General features: G+C 36.6%; 1 protein-coding gene across 1 annotated transcript in view; it reads right to left on the bottom strand.

Annotated features, from left to right (window-relative positions):
* LOC145664749 (RNA demethylase ALKBH5-like) overlaps positions 1-11543 on the bottom strand; it is a 32486-nt gene extending 20943 nt beyond the window's left edge. Inside the window, exons 1-2 of the mRNA XM_081731644.1 lie at positions 11388-11543; positions 4437-4640 (exon numbers count right to left, since the gene is read on the bottom strand). Of these exons, the coding sequence (XP_081587770.1) occupies positions 4437-4640; positions 11388-11467 (284 nt within the window). The 5' untranslated portion in view covers positions 11468-11543. The remainder of the gene's footprint in view (positions 1-4436; positions 4641-11387) is intronic.
* Positions 11544-20775: the final 9232 nt, after the last annotated feature.

Here is a 20775-nt window from a genome sequence, read left to right as displayed (position 1 = left end):
TTGTCACTCTGTTTAAAATCTTCTGAACATGGATCGTTTTGTAAACATTTATGAAATAGATACCTACATTACAGCTGAAGAACTTTTTCGATGTTGAGGTAGAAGTGGATTTTTTTTTTCTGCCTTCTTACCCTAAATGGACATAGACCATTTATAGTTGGAGACAGCAAAATGACAGGGGGAAAATGTGCAAATGAGTTTCTAGGTAAAAAGATGCATTCTTCTCCATAGATTCAGACTCAGATATTAATTGAGAAGTCGCTAGTTACGTTTTGATTTTAACAGTCTCTTAATGTAGCTGACAGTATAGGCTATTTACATTTTCCAAAATATGAAGAAACTGTAAATGTTTTATATAAATTGAGGACTAAGAGTTTTAAACCTTGTTTATGAGGTTTTTTTTTTCATATTTAAATTGTTCTTATTTGTTTCTGTAGAATAAAAAAATATAACAGTCGCTTATACTGTCCTGCATTTTTACTCGTAACTTCCTTATAAACAGAGATAATAAACATTTGGATACGACCGGTTCTAGACATTTCTTAAGTGTAAGCAAACAATATTTTGGCGCCCTCACCTAAATGATATAGAAGTGTAGAAAGTTGTAATGGACAAAAATTCTTCAAATAATTGTTACAATTGCAAATTTCTTCAATATCTGTAGTATCCCTGTGAATATTGACGAAAAATGGCAAAATTATAAATAATTTACTGTAGGTGAATACTGAACAAAGTTTAATTAATAGCACCTTTATTAAATAAGCACAAGACACAACTAAGATATATACGGGTCATTCCACGTCAGCTCAGCCAAGTCCTTCAACCCACCATCCCAGATTTGGATGAAATTTGGCAGCGTCACAAAACCTTTTATGTTGATTACAAGTAAGTAAAGCCCATTGCAACAGCATCAGCGGTTCAGAAGCCATTGCACCTCAAAATTAGAAGAAAATCCATTTTTAACAGTCGCGACACGATACTTCCTAGTTTTAGAAGAACACCAAAACAATCATATTTCGGTTCCCATCAATGCCACAAACACAACTCTTCCCTCATTCAGACCGTCCCAAAGCCGTTCACCATCAAAAACGAAAACCCTCCCCAGAGCCGACAGAAAATTTACAAAGTCAAAGCTAACATATATAATTGTTAAAATCAAGGAAAAAAGCTGATCATCCTTTTACAGCACCAAGGAAAAATAGCTTAACATGCAATCCGAATTACATCAGCTTCCACCGGGAAAAGAGCCCATGTAATTTGCGCCAAAGGTACCAACGAATGTTTTACGAAGATCCAAATAAAAATGACGGTAGAATTTTTGCTTTTTTTCAATTTTCAATATATTTTTTCTAAAGAAGCCTGCACAGCATATAAGCTATAGCTAGTCTTGAAGGAGGTAATAATGGATATGGAATTCGTTGGATTACCCATCACCCAACTAAAAAGCATCTGGCCTATCACAGCCTTCCATGGGCTGACGTAACGTAACGTAATTCTGGACTATAAAAATGCAATAGTTGAAAAAAAAAAAAAAAAAAAAGTAAAATAAATCAATCAAATGTATACTCCCTGCCATAGTACTATTTCTTGTCAACAATACCTAAATGAATCTATTACAGCAGCGTTTTTCAATTTTTTCTAATCTTTTCTGTGTAATTTAAAATCCTGAGACACACATAAGAAACAGCTATTTCTTTTTTTCATAACTAATACAAAGTTAGTTTCTACTTTTATCATAAAGAAGCATTACATACGAAACTACAATTGCCTGACTATCAAATAACGAAATATAGTTACTGATCGGCTGGATCAGCAGTAGAGCTAAACGAAACGTGGCCCCACAGTTTAGTGTGGAATTCGAATCACATGAGCTTTCATTAAAAAAAAAAAAAAAAAAAAAAAAAAGTACTGTTACCGTTTTGAAAGTTATGTATATAAATTTTCTATGAAGCGTATATTACATTTCATAATGAGAATCTCATTCATTATTTAGTTTCAAAGTCCTTTCTTTATCCCTGTACACTAGTGGTTTCATCCCAATACACCGTTCGAAAATAGCTATAATACAATATGGTGTACTTCCTTGCAATCTCAGATCCAGCATTTTTACTTCAAACCGCTAGCTTTTCAGTGGAACTCATATGGTTTTGATCCACGTCTCATACAACCTTGCTGCTGAACAGAACGCTAAACTCAAATCCGATCCAATCCAATCCGTTCCGCTAGCCCATTTCAAAGATAATCCTCGAAGATTTTATTTGTATTTTTTTTTTTTTTTTTTTTTATTTTAAAAAAAATATCTGGCGTCATTTCTATATACAGTGCGTGTGCTGAAGTTGACTTAGATATTTCCAGTCTTGCTAGAAAATTTTCAAGTATACTACGGGGAACTGATTGAAAAAGTGCCACACACAACTGTATGCTGTGATATTCTACAGCCTACAAAATATGTTGGAAAAGCAGTCGTCTTCAATATTCTAATAGAAAGAATGCACAAAAAGTAGAGAGTTAAAATCGGAGAGAGAGAGAGGAAAAAAAGAATAAGAGTTTTCTGCACGTTGTTTCTCCCAGGATGCCTACTGTAATTTATGCTCATCTTTTCTATGGATCTCCACTCACCCATCACAGCCAACCCTTTCCACACCTGGTTCACATACTATATGTATATATATGTAAATCTATGTTCTTTCGTATTACATTTGGTACAGTGTAAAAATTAAAAAGGACAGGAAAAATGTTCTTGTTAAAATAGCCTTTCCAAAGAAGCCGGTTACGGGATCCTTTTAAAGAAAACATATAAAGGAAAGAAGTAGATGAGTCGAAAAGGCAAGTCAGTACGAAAAAACCAGTAGTGCTGACCAAACAGGAAAGTTCCAGAACATAGAAGAGTATCTGGAGCTTTTCAATATTATGTCCAGGATTGGTACCTAAATTAACTGAAGTTTTATAAACACTATCCATTTCATTTTTCGAACTAGCTTTTCAATGGTTCACAAGTTAACCGTACCACTACCTACACCCAAATGATGGGGCTGCAATCTTGAAGGGTTTTAAAGGGAATTTTTACATTTCTTCCGTATTACACAATAATTTCCAGTATTTCAAGAATCAGTAGACGCCATGCAAATATTAAAAAAACAGGCATCTTCCATCGGAAACTAACGAATTCAAATTCAGAGATTGAACTGTTAGTCACTTGCATACTTTCCCTAAATTTCGCTCATTTGCCGTACTCGGAGACTTGTTACATACAGTATCTCAGTTACTCACGTCTTCAACAGAGCTTCAATAAATGGAACCCGACAATTCTGAAATAATTATCACGTCTTTTGTTCAAGTTTGTATACACCTTATACGTTATTCTGCTCTGAGGAACAATTTGGGTTTTGCTGGGATTTGGGCAGCAGTGGGGTTTCAGCAGCAAAGCTATCTGTGACGTGGATTTTAGCGTCCCTTTCAGCAGCGAGGCTATGTGACGTGAATCTACAGCTTAAGTGGGATCCGACCCACATGAGTTCACGCTCGGAATCGAACCCAGGTCTTCCATGTCAAAGACGCGTACGCTAACCGCTTAACTACGAGGGAGCTTTGTAACATTTTGTTTCCATCAATCTATGTCTATCAGATTTCTGAGATGTCCCTATTTATACGGGGTGCAGGTGAAACCAAGAGAGGCTGAAAGGTAGACAAAGAAAATGCATTCTTCAAAATACTTATATTTTTCCGTTTTCGGAACCCCTTCCTTGACAAAGTGCTTCCTTCAATGGACATAAGTCGTATATGTTCTGAACCACTGTTCTATTCTGAATATTCTGCTTCCAGTTTCATATGTCTCGACCAGTGATCTATTAGTAGCTAGCGAGGACATTTTCGGTAGCTCCCATTAACACCCCGGTTGGATAATTGTGATTCCTTCACTGAGCTAAGTAACCACAAATGTAATTTAAAAAAAAAAAAGTTGGTAGTTCTTTTGGATGGAAGCTCACAGTAGGATTTCAAAAACGGTACGGTAGCTCAGAAGCTTCGTGAGTTTGGTGACCATTGGCCAAAGACCAATTAAATATTGAGGTACAAACATTTGAAAACAACACTGTATTTTTTTTATTATTATTATTATTTAGAAAAAAAGCTACAAACGTCTTATCTGGTGAAATGGATTTGGTCAAAAAAAAAAAAAAAAAAAAGATTGAAAAGATTAAATATAGGTTAACTTTCTTCCAGTTCTTCCTTTGTTATTTTTGATTGCTTATGATAGCACCGTAAACTGAACCTCAAGTTCGTTAAATACTCAAAAGATCATTATTTTGTTACCTGCCACGGTACTAAAAGCCAAAAAAAATGTAATGGGTATGAGCGATACATCATTTAAAGTTTACTAGTGTTATTAATAACCATAGTGCTATCTTTCCGTATGAAGCTAATCAAAGCATCCTTACTTGTTTCTAAGAGGTGCTCTATCTACAGTACAAGGCCTATAACCTCCATTTTCGGCTATTTCTACAACTTCGTCTATTTTCTTCTCTATAGCAGCACACTGATCATTATCGAATAGTCTCCTCTGTTGGATTCCAGTATGAATTCTTTTAAGTAATACTAAATTTTCGTCTACATTTTTGTGGGAATATGGCGAATGTGTATACCTAGAAAGAAATAATCAACATGATTATTGAATTAAATGACAAAGTGTATGGAATAAATAACAACTAAATAATTTGAATATCTTAGAAATAAACGATCTATCTTGATTCATGGAATAAAAAAAATTCTGTCAAATTATTTCGACGCTCTATGCATTTTCGTCAGGTGGACTCCAACAGGCAGGTAAGTGAATTGACATTATTCAGAATAATGCAAGACTTTTCTACAAACATGAAACATATATACGTATATATGGGCTTTCAAATACTGAAAAGCCTATCCACCTTATAACATATTTATTTAAGAAGTAAAGTTCAACATATTTTGTGAAATGAGGATTTCATTTACTTCATCTCTTATAAAGGGTTACACAGCAAGGCAGAAACCAACCACATGTTGCAATTTAGCAGCGACTAGAAGACACTGACAAAAATATTAACGAGCATCCAAATTACTTGAAAGAATTTTTTGAACTCCCCAGATATAAAGTAAGATCGTTTATTTCTAAGTTACGTAATATGTATTCTATACCCACAATCAACAACTCAATAATTTGAAGTTAACATTTTCTTCCTGTAAAAAAGGTGTGTATTTTTCAGTTATGTTTTGATATGAATTCGTGCCTTATCCTTAGATAAATACGGTGATTTATTGACAGATTTTTTTTCTTACATTGTTAATCATTGAAATTTACTCTCTTCTTATAAGCTTAAACAATAAATAAATAAATAAATAAAACTAGGTAAAATTTATTATATACAAAATTAGTTTTAACAGAGTGAAATATTCACACAGCCTATGCTAACCATCAAGCTGGTTTTTAAGGTACCAGTTTATGTAATTCGGAGGTCCTTATATTTTGAAATGACCACCAATTTTAAAAAATGTACAGAAAATAAGTTAAGTGGTAAGAAATAACGTTATATAAGTGCTTTTAAAGACTTTCAAGATCAATTCCCACCACCTTTCAAGAGTGCTGAGTTGATTTTGAGTTTAACGTCCCTTTTCGCAGCGAGGCTATGAGACGGGACCTACTGATTAACGTGGAATCCGAACCATATGAGCTCCTGCCGGGAATCGAACTCGGATCTCCCACGCCAAAGGTGCGTACGCTAACCTCTTAGCCACGAAGGAACTCACCTTTCAAGAGTTATCCTATCGTGACCATTAGCTTTACCAAGCTGGTAAGTAAATTCAATTTCTTTAAGAAACTGTTCCTGTGTGGAGACCGGTCAAAATTAGAGATACATGGGCTCAAAAAAAAAAAAAGTTTTTTTTGGGGGTAAACTCGGATTCTTCTGCTTCGCTTTTTTACTTGCGAAATTTTGGGCTTTTTTCAAAATTCCGCTTTAAACTGATAAAGCAGATTATTTCACTTCTCTACAACACAAAATCTCATTAAATTAGTGGTTAATGCAAATAATAATATAGAACTTCGAAAATAAACCATGAATTTCGAAGATTTTTCAAACAAATTTAATTCTTAACATATTCACATTATGAATCCCAAAGGATTGACTAATAAATATAATTTTTAAGGTCTTATATACAAAAGAAGTACTTTAAAAAAAGATACACAAAATAACTAGCAAAATTGTATATAGTATTTTTACTTCAAAATACTTTTTTTTTTTTTTTTTAACAAAATGAAACTTGAGAGGAAAATATTTATATGATACTCTTAAGGCTGCACATCAAGACCTTCGTTTTGCGTGATTCTGTACATTCTTGAAGATTTACAGTTAAGTTTTAACTTTCATATACTTTGTATGAATATTTCGAACGAGTCTTCCATTCATTGATCACATATAGAACTGGCAGTCTTAAAAACCTTAGTGGGTGGTAATCGGAACTGTCCGAACAATCATATCCTCTTACTAGTGACATTGTAACAACTTATGTTCAACGACGTTGCCATAGCTTTGGTCCCCATTACACTGTGATTTATGGCTTACACATGTGGGTTCTTTCTTTCTATATAGAGAAGGGGGAAATACCTTGACCAACTTGCCTGCATATATAGATCATTCATTCTCAATGGAAAAAGAAATATTCTGTTGAAAGCAGGTTGAAAGTGTCAAATAACAAAACAACACAAACCATTCGGAGTTTCTACGCTACTTTTTTTTCGTTTTCGCCAAAACCTTTCTCAAGTGGCAGTGAGAAATACGCACTCCTCTGGTCGAGAATTGTCAGCTAGCTAGAATTTCTTGACATCACCGGATTTCGGAGAAAGTATCTGTTTCACTACCACGTAGTAGGAGGAGAAGGTTAATAGATCAATTTTCCATACCTCCCTCCAAGGTTTTTAAGATGTTTCTAAAACTTTACATATAATCATATGTTTCCACCTATCAGGTGCTTCGGACCTGAAAAATCGGAAAAGTGCCGAATTTTCTGTTCACCGATCATGTACGTAGTAGACTGTTCATCTGAGCCCGTGGTTTCCTAGGCTCTAGAATATATAACTACATCACGGTTTACTCAGTCCTGAAGGTTTCTGAATTTTTAACAAGAGGAATTCAACGTATCAGTACAAAACTCTGCCTTAAAAATTAATAAATAAATAAATAAATAAATAAATAAATAAAAAATAAATGAATACATTTAAGAAGAATCAATCATTGTTCCAGTTCACAAGAAAGGCGACAAAACTATTGTAATACCGTAATTATTGAGACATCTCTCTTTTGCCAATCTCCTATAAAATCCTCTCAAACATTCTATTAGTAAGATTGATCCCATACACAGATAAAATTACTGGAGATTATCAGTGTGGATTTAAGCGAAATCGATCAACTACCGACCAGATATTTATCATTCGACAAATACTCGAAAAGAAATGGGAATATTATATCCCAGTACATAAACTATTTATTGATTTTAGAAAGGCTTACAACTCAGTTAGGAGCGAAACATTGTACAACATTCTTACAGAATTTGGAATACCGAAAAAGCTAGTTAGATTAATTAAAATGTTTTTAAATAAATCCCAAAGTAAAGTCTGAGAAGGAAAATTCTTGACACGAGCTTCCACGTCGAGAATGGCCTGAAACAAGTAGATGCGTTTTCGCAATTATTATTCAACTTTGATCTGGAATAAGGAAATTCAAAGATAGCAACCAGGGCCTAGAGCTGAATGGTATTCACCAGGTTATGGCGTATGATAATGATGTAAATCTGATAGGGGGTGATAAGAGAACAATCGAAAGAAATGCAAAGGCCTTATTAAACGCTTGCAGCGACATTGGTTTAGAAGTAAATGCATAGAAAACTAAATACATGGAAGTTCACCGGGATCATAATACGGCAACTTATGGATGCGTCAAAATATCAAATAATACTTCCGACGAACTAGATACTTTCAAATATCTAGGTTCAATATTAACATACCAAACTCATATGCACGAAGAAATTAAATGTCGACAGAAAGCAGGAAATTCGCGTTATTATTCAGTTCAAAATATTTTGTCGTCGCGAATTCTGTCAAGGAATTTAAAGCTTAAAATAAATAAAACGATAATCATGCCTGTTGGGCTTTATGGTTGTGAAACATGGTCGCTTACGCTGAGGGAAGAACGTAGACTGAAAGTATTTGAGAATAAAATCCTAAGACGGATATTTGGACTCAAGGGGAACGGGAATGGCGGAGACTTCATAACAAAGAACAGCATAATTTATACAGTTTATCATTAGGGTCATCAAGTCTAGGAGGCTCAGGTGGGCAAATCATGTAGCCAGCATGAAAGAAAGTAGGAATGCTTTCCAAGTTTTAACCGGAAATCCAATCGGGAAAAATCCACTAGACAGACCTAGGCGCAGAGAGGAAAATAGTATTAAAATGGATCTAACAGAAACAAGTACACAGAATAGAAACTGAATAAAATTTACTAAAGATTTGGAGCTTTTGTGAACGCGGCATTGAACCTTCGGGTTCCATAGGGCATAGAGAGAGAAAATACATTTAAGTCAAGCCAAGCACAACTGCATAACGAACATGAGTGAGTGGTCTATCGGGAGGTCCGGGATTCAGCTCCGCATTCGACCAATCTGACAAAAGTTGGTCTTAATTCTATCTATGAAAGTAGACATAGTACGTGTACTGTGAGTCCTGGCTGACTTCCTTTCCTATTGTTTTTAAATCGTTGTTATTACTAATTACCAGTAATGATGGATTTGCGAAGGAAGTTAGGATGAGAGGGGGGGGTCTTTCGGATTGAAGCCTGTACACCGAAATTACGGAATTTCTAAAAACAAACGTAATACTAGTTAAGCCTGTACTGCCCTCAAATAAAAATTAAGAATCTTTAGAAAAACTAAACATTAATAAGAGAAACCCACCCAAGATACTTTTCTAAATCCGCCACTGATTATCAGTATAAAATGGTCTTCAAGGTTGTATCCGGAAGATTATTGCTGAATATACAAACGAAACGAAATATTAGTTATGCCTGCATTCAAACCTCAAGCTCCTCCCAAAATACTTTTCTAAATCCGCTACTGATTATGTGTATAAAACGGTATTCAAGTTTGTATTTGGAAAATTATTGCTAAATCATTGCACAACTACAGTGTGGAAGTACGCTCTGACGGATATATTGAAAAACATAAGATTAGCTATGTGCTAGAAGCTAGAAAAATGAAAATGAAATCTTTGAGTTTTACGTCCCACGGTTATGCCGGTTAGGCTAAAGGAGACGGTGATAATGAGAGATGAGTGAAATGGTGGAATGAAGAAAGTGGGAGGAAACGGGAGTACCCCGAGAAAAACCACGAGCACGGTGTTTGTCCACCACAAAGTTCACTTGGCGGGGGCTGGGATCGAACCCGGGACCCCAAGCACCAGAGGTGAACGCTCTACCACTGAGCCACCGCGCCCCCCTAGCTAGAAGCTAGAGTATTAAGTTCTAGAAAATGAAGCACGGATGACTAAAAATGAAATGATCTAGAGAAGAAAAAATGTCTATAACTCAGAAGTTAAAATAAAGTTAACTAGAATCTACAATTGCCCTCAAATGCTACGTGCTCTATGTTCAATTTAATTCATAGAACATGTGCTCCATCGATCATGATGGTGAATTCCAGAGCGAAATATGATTGCTGAATGACTATAGTGGGACTGTGATTGATGTGTTCAGTTTTATGTAGCCAAACCTGCCAATCCCTGGCTGCCACTTGGCTCCGCCCGGTGCCTTTGGGGCACGTCTGCTTGACCTTTAACCAGTGGGGTCGAGATACAAATCCCCTTATATGACATTCTAGTACAGGTAATTGTAATTTTTACGCGATTTGTAATTTTTGATTAGTTACTTTTAAAAGCTGGCGGGGGTTAACCGAATAAATGCCGTAAATAAAATTAAAAAAAAAAAGAATCAATGTTTTAGACGAGAAATTTAGAGTATAGAAGGGGAAACAAAAGCACAGATATTTGTCGATAAGCTACACTAACATAACCGCTAAATGTGCATAGGAATGCAAAGTGGAAATTGGGAAGCTTTCGACTTTTCTTTCATTTTCCTACCGTTGGCGGAACCTTAGCCAGGAGGCAAATTTCACGTTACCGGTAGTGTAATTAAACATGGACACGATAAAAGTAGGAGTCCAATCTAAATGGTAATAGTATACATGAGAACCCCCTGTCTTCCGTGCGCGAGGATACTTCATATTATATATTTATACGTTACCAAATTAAATCACTGTGTTGTCTTCATTATATGTGCTTAACATTCTATTTTTACTTTCTAGAATAAATTTTGTTGATTTCAATTCGAAAAATGTTAAATATTTTTAAATTTATATCATGATGCAGACCAAAATCCTTGTTGCATATAATGTAATGCGCTATAGCATATAAAGTACAAGGGCAAATAGGTACGTTCTTTCTTATTTTCGTATCAATGGATAAGTAAATGAAAGTGGGTTTGTTACCCCCTTTCTAAGTTCGTAGATACTCAATGAATAATCCCTAAAAGTATGAGCGTCCAGCTTCTTCTGGAACTCAGACGGTCTTACGTATACTATATCCCTAAATTACAGCAACGGTATATCACTGCAAATCCGGATTGATTAAAATATGTCAGGTCTTCTCTAGAGTAAAGCTTGGAATGCGACACTCGAGGTCTTCGATCTTTGATCACCTTAAGACCAGATAGTTTGGAACATTTGAGTTATTCGGTCTACAAATAAACATAGATGCACATACATGTGGAACACTTATAGAAGTGTTTATACTATTCCGAAACTGAACCTATGAATTAAATTCTTGTTTCAAATGGAGAATGAGAACTGGGATGTTGATACAGATTAAATGCTTCTAGTTTTTAAAGTTGTTTTCCAACTTAGACCAATACTCAGTAAAGCATATATGTCGAATTTAAAGTATATTATCTCGTGTAAAATATTGATTTCACCAAATCCATTCACATTCAGAACGATTCACGTTATTCACATGTCTGTAATTAGATACACGCCTACTTCGAAAACATGCACGAACTTACCCTCTAGATTACTACTGATAAGAAAAAACTTACAGTGAGTAACTACTTCAAACCAGATTGGCATCTTGTAATAGTTTCAACATACAGTATTAATTTCCCAACTTAAAATGTACAGTGTACGTAGTGTTTTCCGCAAGTTTCAAAATAAACATCACAAACCACTTACCACACAGAACAGATATTATGACACTAATAAAAACAATAATCATAAAATTCTACATAGTCATCTATTTTGATTGCGTTTTTACCTACTTTTTCTCTTTTTGTTGTGGTCTGAAACTTTTCTGCTTAAACTGTAATTTCTGTCTTAAATCAGAATAACCAGCAGCCATGATGCTCGTAACAACTACATGTATTTTCCTGCTGGTGGCGCTGCCGCTCTATCAATGAACGACACCACAGACTAAATAGAATTATAACAGTATGTACCGACCGGTGCCTTTGATTCAATGCTCTTTCGTTGACCACAGCTCGTTTCTATATTACTTTCTTTTCATCCATTACCTTTTTAACAAACCACAAGATACTATCTCAGTTTAGGTACCCTTTCTTGAATTAATGAATTAAAATATCTTTGTTCAGGAAACAGAATACTAGTATTAAAAAAAAAATAGAGGGCGGCCGTTGCGTACATAGGTTCAGATTCAATTCAGGAGGGCTTAGTGTTACATGATACTGTCGTGTAGGTATGTTACGTAAAACTGACAGTCCAAAATATACATACTAACCTGTGCTAGGTGGTTACTAAGAGACACGAGTCAGGGCAGAAGGAAGCTGGTGGAGTAGCGTGTGGGGCGTGCGAACAGAACAGTGCTTTAGCGACCGTGAATATGTGCCTAGGCGAAAATAGTGTGAATACACATTAGGTTCTTCATATGCAACTAGATGTATTGCGTGTCGAACATCGTTGCTATAGACCATGACTTAACACACTCCATTGAAATATAGGGTCTTATGCAGAGTCGATCTGAGGCGTGATTAGTAACATACTAAAGAGTTCGACTAACATATCTTCTCTGCAGTAGTCAGGCCTTTAGTATGGCTAGCCGTGTGTCAAAACGACTCTGCATAAGGCCCATAAAGTCAGTTCATCATGGTATCTTATGGATTATTACATGCTTAAAAGCATATAGTTTGGATTATGTTTTTACACATTATCAGGAATGTCAGAGGTAAAAAATCTCCGTATGTTTTAATTACTTATATACTGGGGTAAAAGTGTGGGGGAACGAGGGGGAATGACGTCCCTCCACCTCCTTAAAGTATATACGGCTTCCCACCAGTTCCTAAAAATTACAATGGGATAAAAATTGCCGGGGGCGGTGTGAGATCATGCCGCTACCTACCGCCCCTCTACCTTTTCAGATTCACTTTTATTTCTGCTTATATATTCTTCTTTTCAAATAACACTCAATATTTCTTCTGTAAATTATATAAATCTATAGTTACCTAAACTGTGATAGCACCTTTCATAATCATCAAAATAGCAAGCTTTTTGATTTTTTTTTTTCAAATTACATTTCTTTTCATGTTTATTAGTCTTCATTTTCAATTCTGCTGAATTTTGAAGTTATTCAATTCTATGGAGTGTTTCAGTCAATTAGTCTCTTTTTTATTTTATTACTGTGTTCAAACGAAATGCGATTGAGCGCTGTTAGTAATATTGTTGTGTAAACTAGAGTTCAAAGTTTGTTTAGACATCTGGCAACACTTAACACCTATACGTCTTCAAAATGGCGCCACCCTTAAGTAAGGAACAGAAATTGCGTGTTGCGTAGTGGTATCTTGAAACAATGTCGCCGGTACCGTGCAGAAAATATTCAGGGAGGAGTATGTGTTCATTTACTCCGCATAAAACTGCAATCGAAAGGTTTGTGAAGCAATACAATACGACGGGAAATGTGACAGGAAAGAAAAAGAGGCTAGCAAACCTCGCGTCGCACACCTGGAAACATCAAGTTCATTTGTCGGAGTGCTGTGGACTCTCCAACAAAGAAATCGTTGAAACCTTTGTCTGTGAAAAATAATGTATCATTCACCAGCACCTGGAGTATTCTTCAGCAGGATCTGTAATGTTCCCCTACAAATTTCATATATTCCTGGAGCTAACGAACGCTAATCGTGCTAAGAGGGAGACATCCGCACGTGAATTTGGTGATCGCATTAAAGAAAATTCTGATGTGTTGGATAAACTGTGGATGACAGATGAAGCGTATTTCCTTCTCGCGGGAGAGGTAAACGGACAAATCGACAATTTCTGGGGTCAGCAAATTCCACATGTGATGGAGGAGACCAGCTTTCACTAGGCCAACCTGTTAGGTTGGTTTTACACTATGAGATAGATCCTAGGAAATATTTTAGGATTTATCTTCGGAAAAATGCTACGACATATCACGTAGGAAATCCTACCCTTTTGTGCCATACACAGGAAGATTTATCCCGTTTGAACGAATGACGTTGCAAGGTGTTGATCCAAAGTGTATTGCGGTAAAAAAAAAAGAAGAAAACTACAGCTGAATAAGCAATTAGTAGTGTGGAAATAGTGTTAACAACACTATTAATTATGACAGCAAAAAGAAAAAAATATGGCGGCTGACAGGGAGAAAAATTTGTTTTCACTTAATCTCGTCTAACGTCGCTTAAATCGAAATCTTACGAGTTTTCTTTCCGAAATAGAGCGTGCTCTAAACAAGAGAAATCTCATGGGATCGTTCAGAACATAGGAAATAATATGCAATCTGATGCCACACACGTTGAGATTTTGACTCTAGGAAAAATCGTCAGAGATTTCCTAGGATCTATCGTATAGTATATGGCAGGCCTTAGTGTGGTGTTGTAACCAATTCAATTCGAGGTCTCTGTTTGGGCGGACATTTATTTGTAGCCACTCCGTGTAATCTGCTCGCTGTTCGTAGTTCGTGGTCCTACCAATAAGTATTTTCCTGATACGTGAACTTACCTGGATAGGACGATGAAGGACCTCTCCAAGAAGGATTACAAATTGTTTCCAAATCGCTAGTCGGTCTCAATGATGAGACGAGCATTAGGCGCCGAGAGGTTCGGGTGTCTCGTCTCGAAAACCTCATGGACGATCAGACGGTCATCCAGACCACAACGCACACAAACATCACCCACACAGACAACGGAAACACACTGGATTAAATAACACTATACTTATTTATTAAAATACTATGATATATAAAAAAAATAGCGAAGAGGAATGAACACAACACTGAACACAGAATATGTATAATAATTTGCATCACTAAAATCACACTTTGCCTTTCTAATTCACTGTAGCCCTTTATATATAAGATTATAATTCAGATTTCACTGCAATTGCCTCTCACACCATTGACGCACTTGGGGGATTAGCACTGGAGAAAAGTTGTCGGGACAATTCCACGTATGAATCCAGTTGCTGCGGCAAACAATCCTGAAGCGTAAAGATGAGTCTTCAGCAAATAAAAAATAGAAGTAGAATGCTGAGGTTGGAGGGCGCGTGTATAACTTTTTAAACGCACAAGGTTTGTGAACCTGGGACTTCACTAGTTGGGACTAGCCGTAAGAAAACGTCCTTCGCCGGCTAATAGCTTGTGCCCCTTAACACAAAATCATACTTGATTCCCAACGCAACGTGCGTGGTGGCTGCATACAATACCGGAGTCAAACTCCCTGAGCACCAAAGCTCAAGGTACGTGTTGCAATGGTCGACTGAAGAGGGTTGGCATTTCATTTCAAAAACCACTCAGTTAGATCACCTGTATGCACATGCAAAGGAATACAGAAAATAATTTATGTTAATTTTAGTCTACTGGCTACGATGGACGAGACACTGCGATAACTGTAGCGTGAGAAAGTACAGACAACGAGCTGCGAAAGCAACGCAGTTGGTGCCACTTTGGCCACTGGAACATCTGGTCAGCCAGTATTTCTCTAAACTACTGCAATATCTCCATAAGCGATTGAAGAAAGCACTTAACTTAGTTCCAAATAACTGCAGAATATATATTGTGCATAATAATAAGTCAGGGAGAAACACTGAAATGGTTCGTCACTAACTGAAATGTTCTCACCAAAAGCAATGTTTTAAATATATATATATGAAAAAGCAATGAAAGACTTCTTTGTCCAGTTGCGTGGGAAAGAAGCAATTCCCACCGAAGAGAGAACTTATATGCGTCGCAGAATAAAGTGTAAATCTAAAATAATAATCACTTTCTTTACGAAGTATACAGGGCTTTCACAAAAAGTACTTCTATAACCTGGTAGTGGTTATAGTGTGCACTGTCAACCAACAGGTTGATTGGTCCCTTGTTCATCGATGGACACGTCACTGCGGAAAATTAACAGGAAGTTTGATAACTTTTTTCTTCCTGAATTGCGACGGAAAAGGGCCCCATTACATAGACAGTGGTGCCAACAGGACGGGGCTAGATCTCACACGACTGCAGAAGTTGTCTCCATTCCAAGTTCTAGGATCGAGTGGTGTCAAATTGATTTCCGGCGCGCTTTGATTGCGGATTTTTCTTGCCACCCACCATCCCTGACTTAACCCTGTGATTTTTTTCTATAGGGATTCCTGAAGGAGAAAATGTTCGCTAGGGCTCCTCGTACACGGCAATCATTGATTGCTACACACTTGTCAATAGAAATATCTGTAGACATGGCTTCCACAACTTCACGATTCGCATACGGCAGGTTCGCAACAGGCGTGGGGGACACATTGAACGTGTCATACATTGTGTTCACTGTAATGAAACTTAGAATAGTATTTTTTACAGTGATACTTTGTTTATTTGCATGCGTTAATTCGTTTGGTCACCCGTACTAATTGACTGGAACACCCTGTACATCCGAGGGAACTTGATAAATCAGCGTTGCTCCCCTAACGCCGCCGGCTCCACACTGCAAGGTTTGTTGCTATCGTCCATCGCCACTCTGAGACTCTATATCCTCAACTTCCTGTTGTCGAAGAAAAGTATCAGGACTACCCTATCACAGGATGGGACACGAACGCCAAACTGCGCACAGCAACACCTGAAAAAGTACGGTTATAAATTGAGGTGAGTTGATTTTGAGCTTAACGTCCCTTTACAGCAGCAAGGCTATATAAGACGGGACATACTGATTAACGTGGAATCCAAACCACATGAGCTCCCGCCGAGAATGGAACCCGGGTTTCCCACGCCAAAGGCGCGTACACTAACCGCTTAGCCACAGAGAAGCTCGGTTATAAATTGAACATGTCTCGTTTTTATCCGAATTCCAGTTATCCAAGATTAGTCTCAAGACCTCATTAGCCCAGATAATCCCGGTTACTATATTCCTCTGCGAATACTGGATTGCTTGATTTCTTATAACAATTAATGAACGTACTTTATGACGTAAGAAACCTGGAGATTAATCACAACAGAGGCGAAAACTCTCAGTTTGATGCTATTCTCTGCAAAGCCAAACCAGATTATTAATTTCTCTAAAATCTTGTTTTATACAGTATAGTAGGGTGAGACGAGATTCTACACTTGAATAGCCCAGCAGGTGGTCTAATTAAACTGGTATTCTGTGTATTTTCTTGTCTGTGGGGAGAGGTGTGGTCGCACAGGTCATTACGAGGGGAGAGATTTATTACCCTGACCGTTAGGTGGTCAGACGGGTTCCTGGAAAGCAGTGGCGGCCGCTGGATTGTGGTTTCGGGTGTTGCAGTACGAACGATAAGAGACAGAAGATATAAAGTGGACTCATTGACTAATCAGCATAAGTTTAGATGCAAATGCTATGTGACATGTGAAATTAATTAAAATTCTGTTTTTTAAAACAAAAAAATGCAGAACATTTTATCCGATTAATCACCTTAATTAATTAGTAAGTTCATTCTCCTCCCTTTGATTGGAGCAAATCTGTCTAATATATGCTGGTTGAAGTCTGGTATTCGTATTGTCAGGTCTTTTTCGATGGAATGCATAACCAATGGTGATAACCTTTCTTGGGACATTCAATTCCTTGAAAGTGTCAATTCTTCTTCATGTAGAAAAATACTTTTCGACTTTTGCTGACGCCATAGGTACAGTTAATATTAATTTCAGAAGCTTTGTAGATTCACTAAATATTTTTTCTAAATTATCGCGAACGATTCATTCTAGCAAACTCCGTCCCTGACAGTGATCCGAATTCCTCTTCAGCGTTGACTGAAGAGAGTTCGTAACAGAGATTAGTGTTATAAAAAATGTCCATTGAACACACTTTATTCACAGTTTATCCAGGAAAATTTAAAAATAAATTTAGGAAATGTATCTAGTGCAAACAACATTACTGCCATAAAACATCCTGTAAATTTAAACAGGATTTTTTTCGAACACTCTCCTGAATTGTCCTTTGTTTGTTTTGTCTAAGCCTTAATTGCAAGTTTTTCCTCAGTTGAAAGCTGGTCAATGTTTTTTGTAAGTTATTTGCAGAAGTCACGGTATACAATTCATTCAGAATTTGTAGATTATTTACAGAATTAATGCACACACAATAAAATTAAATCTAATAAATAAAAACCAAAACAGTGATAAAAAAAAAAGAGGTACTGGTATATGAATTCCGAATGTCACATATTCATACAGCAACACACACACAAATGTGCGTAAAAGAAAAAAATTATTACATACAAGACTATCAGTTTTATCATGCTAAAAGGAAAACGCTAAAATGCTCACAGAATTTTTGTGCCTTCACAGAAACGTTAACTCCTCATAAAATTAAAAAGTTGTACAACTTTATTTGTAATGCATTACAGCACGTCAAATTCTTATTTCATGCACAGAATAACATAGTTGTTTTGAGCAAACTAACCTCTCTCATTTAGGATTGTTCTTCCATTTAATATTTATTTATAACCAAGGTTTCAGAGGCAGCAACTGAAGGGATATTTTACACTCAAATACTATCAATAACTAGGGAAGGAAAATTTGGAAACAAGTCAGCCAGGGCCTGTATAGCCCTATTTAAAGGTACCATTCCAGTATTCACGTGGTGAGAGTGAGGAAACAATGAGATCTCAGTCAGAATGGTCGGCCTCGAGATTTGAACACAGGATCTCCCAATTGCAAAGCCCACACTTATCATTTACCTACGCTCATTCGGTGATATATATGCAGGGGATTTCTGTTACTACCTTAGATGCTTGAAACCTCAGTCTGATTTCGAATGGGATTTCGTGTGATTCGGGCCCGATTAAATGTATACACCTAATATTGCCCACGAGACAAGGGAAGACGGAATTTTCATGATGAATTACGAGATGAACAGAACTCTTCCAGTAAAAACAGCATTCTCTTTTTCTAGACGAGACAGCTCTTTCACTACACCTTTTAGAGACAGGATAGCCCCAATCCTTGCTCAGATTCAACATTACATCTCTCTGTGCTGTAAGGAATGAAACTCCAATGAAACAAGCATGTACTATACTTTTTTAAAAAAAGGTTGGGTAACGTTAACACGCAGGGGTGGATTCAGGGGAGGGCGATCGCCCCCCCCCCAGAAGAGAAAACTTCCTTATTTTATATATAAATATAACCCATTCCAGAGTTTGGCGCTTTTAAAAGTAGCTCTAAGTAGCAGTATTACAACCCACCGTCCCCCCCTAGAAGTCCGTCCTGGATCCGCCCCTGACACGCACAAAATGGAATGGCTCTATGCACTACGTGGCCCCGTGTACCGTAATTGCTAAAGCCTTCGCCTTTGGTGCGAGCAGCCCGCGTTCGATATCTGGTTGGGACACGATCGAAAAGATGCGTAACAATTGTCCTGAGTGAGGCTTTTCCTGGTTTCTCCTAATTCAAACTCACGAACGGGATGGCACCTAACATATAGGTCTCAGGTCGCTTCCTTTCTTCCCCCATACCCAAATAGTGTGATCGCCGAGATTCGTTATCTCTAATACACGATGGGCTTAAGGCCTTAGATGCCAGTAATGCTCAGAACTCGTATGTATAAATAAATCTATATTTACATCGATAAATCTGCACTACAAAAATTACATTCTAAAGAAGTTTCCTAAAAGCTCCTCCGTATCACTATTGAGGTCTAAGCCCTATAATACATGAGAAAAGTTATTTTTAAAAAATCTAATCCAATACAGTGGTCCCCTTGGAATTGCATTTTTCTTTCCTTCTCAGTTTCTGAAGCGGCGCAGAGGCAAGTATTAAAGAACAGGCAGAATCTTCATCTGCCAATAACTGTTTTCCGAAAAGAAAAGCACCCTAGTCACTTCCTTCTAAAGTGGAACAAAATTGTCCTTTTGGTAAACAGGACAATAAAGTCATTCAGGAATAGTAAATGTTTATGGTCACGTATTTCAGAAGGTGGAGACAGAATACAAAGGAAGTGAAACCAGTGTCATTTATAACGTTATTTTCTATGCGGAAAAAAATACAAAAATTTCATATTCTTCCGATTTTCCAATATTTAAGTGAAGCAAAAAGACAGTTGCGTCTCCTGGATTATGGTACTTTTGCGTATCATAATGAAAGTACTATGGTACATAGTACAGGACCTGAAATTATGGTATGTGTACCATAATTATGGTACGGTTGACAGCCCTGCGCCCATTAGAGAGGCAAATCCTGATTTTATTACAGGGTTGGAAATTTGCAAATTTAAAAAATTTCTAAAATATATTTCCGACCCAATGTATTTCACAAAACTACAGTTTTTGAAGTCGTGTAGTCATAACTGCAATGATGAAGAACTGTTTAATTAGAAAGAAAGTTTTCGATTTATTTCTCATTTTCGTCGTTTTCTTTCATACTTGCTAAGTCAAGTGCGGGTACCGTACTTACATTTTATGAATTTATGGTTATGGTTATACAAATTAGGTATAATGTGTTTGATCCGACAGATAGGAGATATAAACGAAATTCTCTAAAATCCCCCTGCCTCACTTTTTTTTTTTTTTTTTTTTTTTTGCTAAAATTAAAAATGGTGGATTTTCACCACCAAACATTTGGATGGTGGATTTTCTATATAATATTTTCTATGATGTTCTGCATGATTTCAAATTGAAATAATTTATATTCCAATTAAATTAGTCACATATTTACAGGCTGAACCGCTACTGTCGAAATCAAGGATGTTATATACTATTTTATAACATCCTTGGTCGAAATTCACAAAAACAAACGACAAACTTTTTAGCGAAAATTTCTATGCCTAAGTATTTCAAGTAAATCAACCATTCTTTTTATATATTTGAGAAAATTATGTGTCAAATAACTTTCTATAGTTTTGAACCTCTCGTAGTCATAATCATAGTGTTGCCAGCCCTGATTACTGAAAAAATTGTTTCCGAATTTCAATTTTTTCCAATTTCGTCATCGTTTTCTTCCACATTTAGTGGAACAGATACATTTGTTCTACATAATCTAAGTGTATAATTCATGCGCTTTCAAATGAGGTATAACACGTTACGATCCGACAATTAGAAGCTGAGAAATAAAATATTTTTAAAAATCCCTCTCCGTCAGTAGCATCCCGCCAAAAATCCAAGATGGCGGCTTTTCCCGAAACATTTGGATGGCGGATTTTGGATGTGTTACTTTCTACGTCGTTCTCCATAATTTCGCACTAAAATCATTTATGTTGCAATTAATTCCGA

Source organism: Thermobia domestica, chromosome 11, assembly GCF_964235325.1.
Source record: "Thermobia domestica chromosome 11, izTheDome1.hap1.1, whole genome shotgun sequence".
Lineage (NCBI taxonomy): Eukaryota > Metazoa > Arthropoda > Insecta > Zygentoma > Lepismatidae > Thermobia > Thermobia domestica.
Note: the sequence above shows the minus strand (reverse complement) of the source record. Positions and strands in the feature narration are given on the sequence as shown.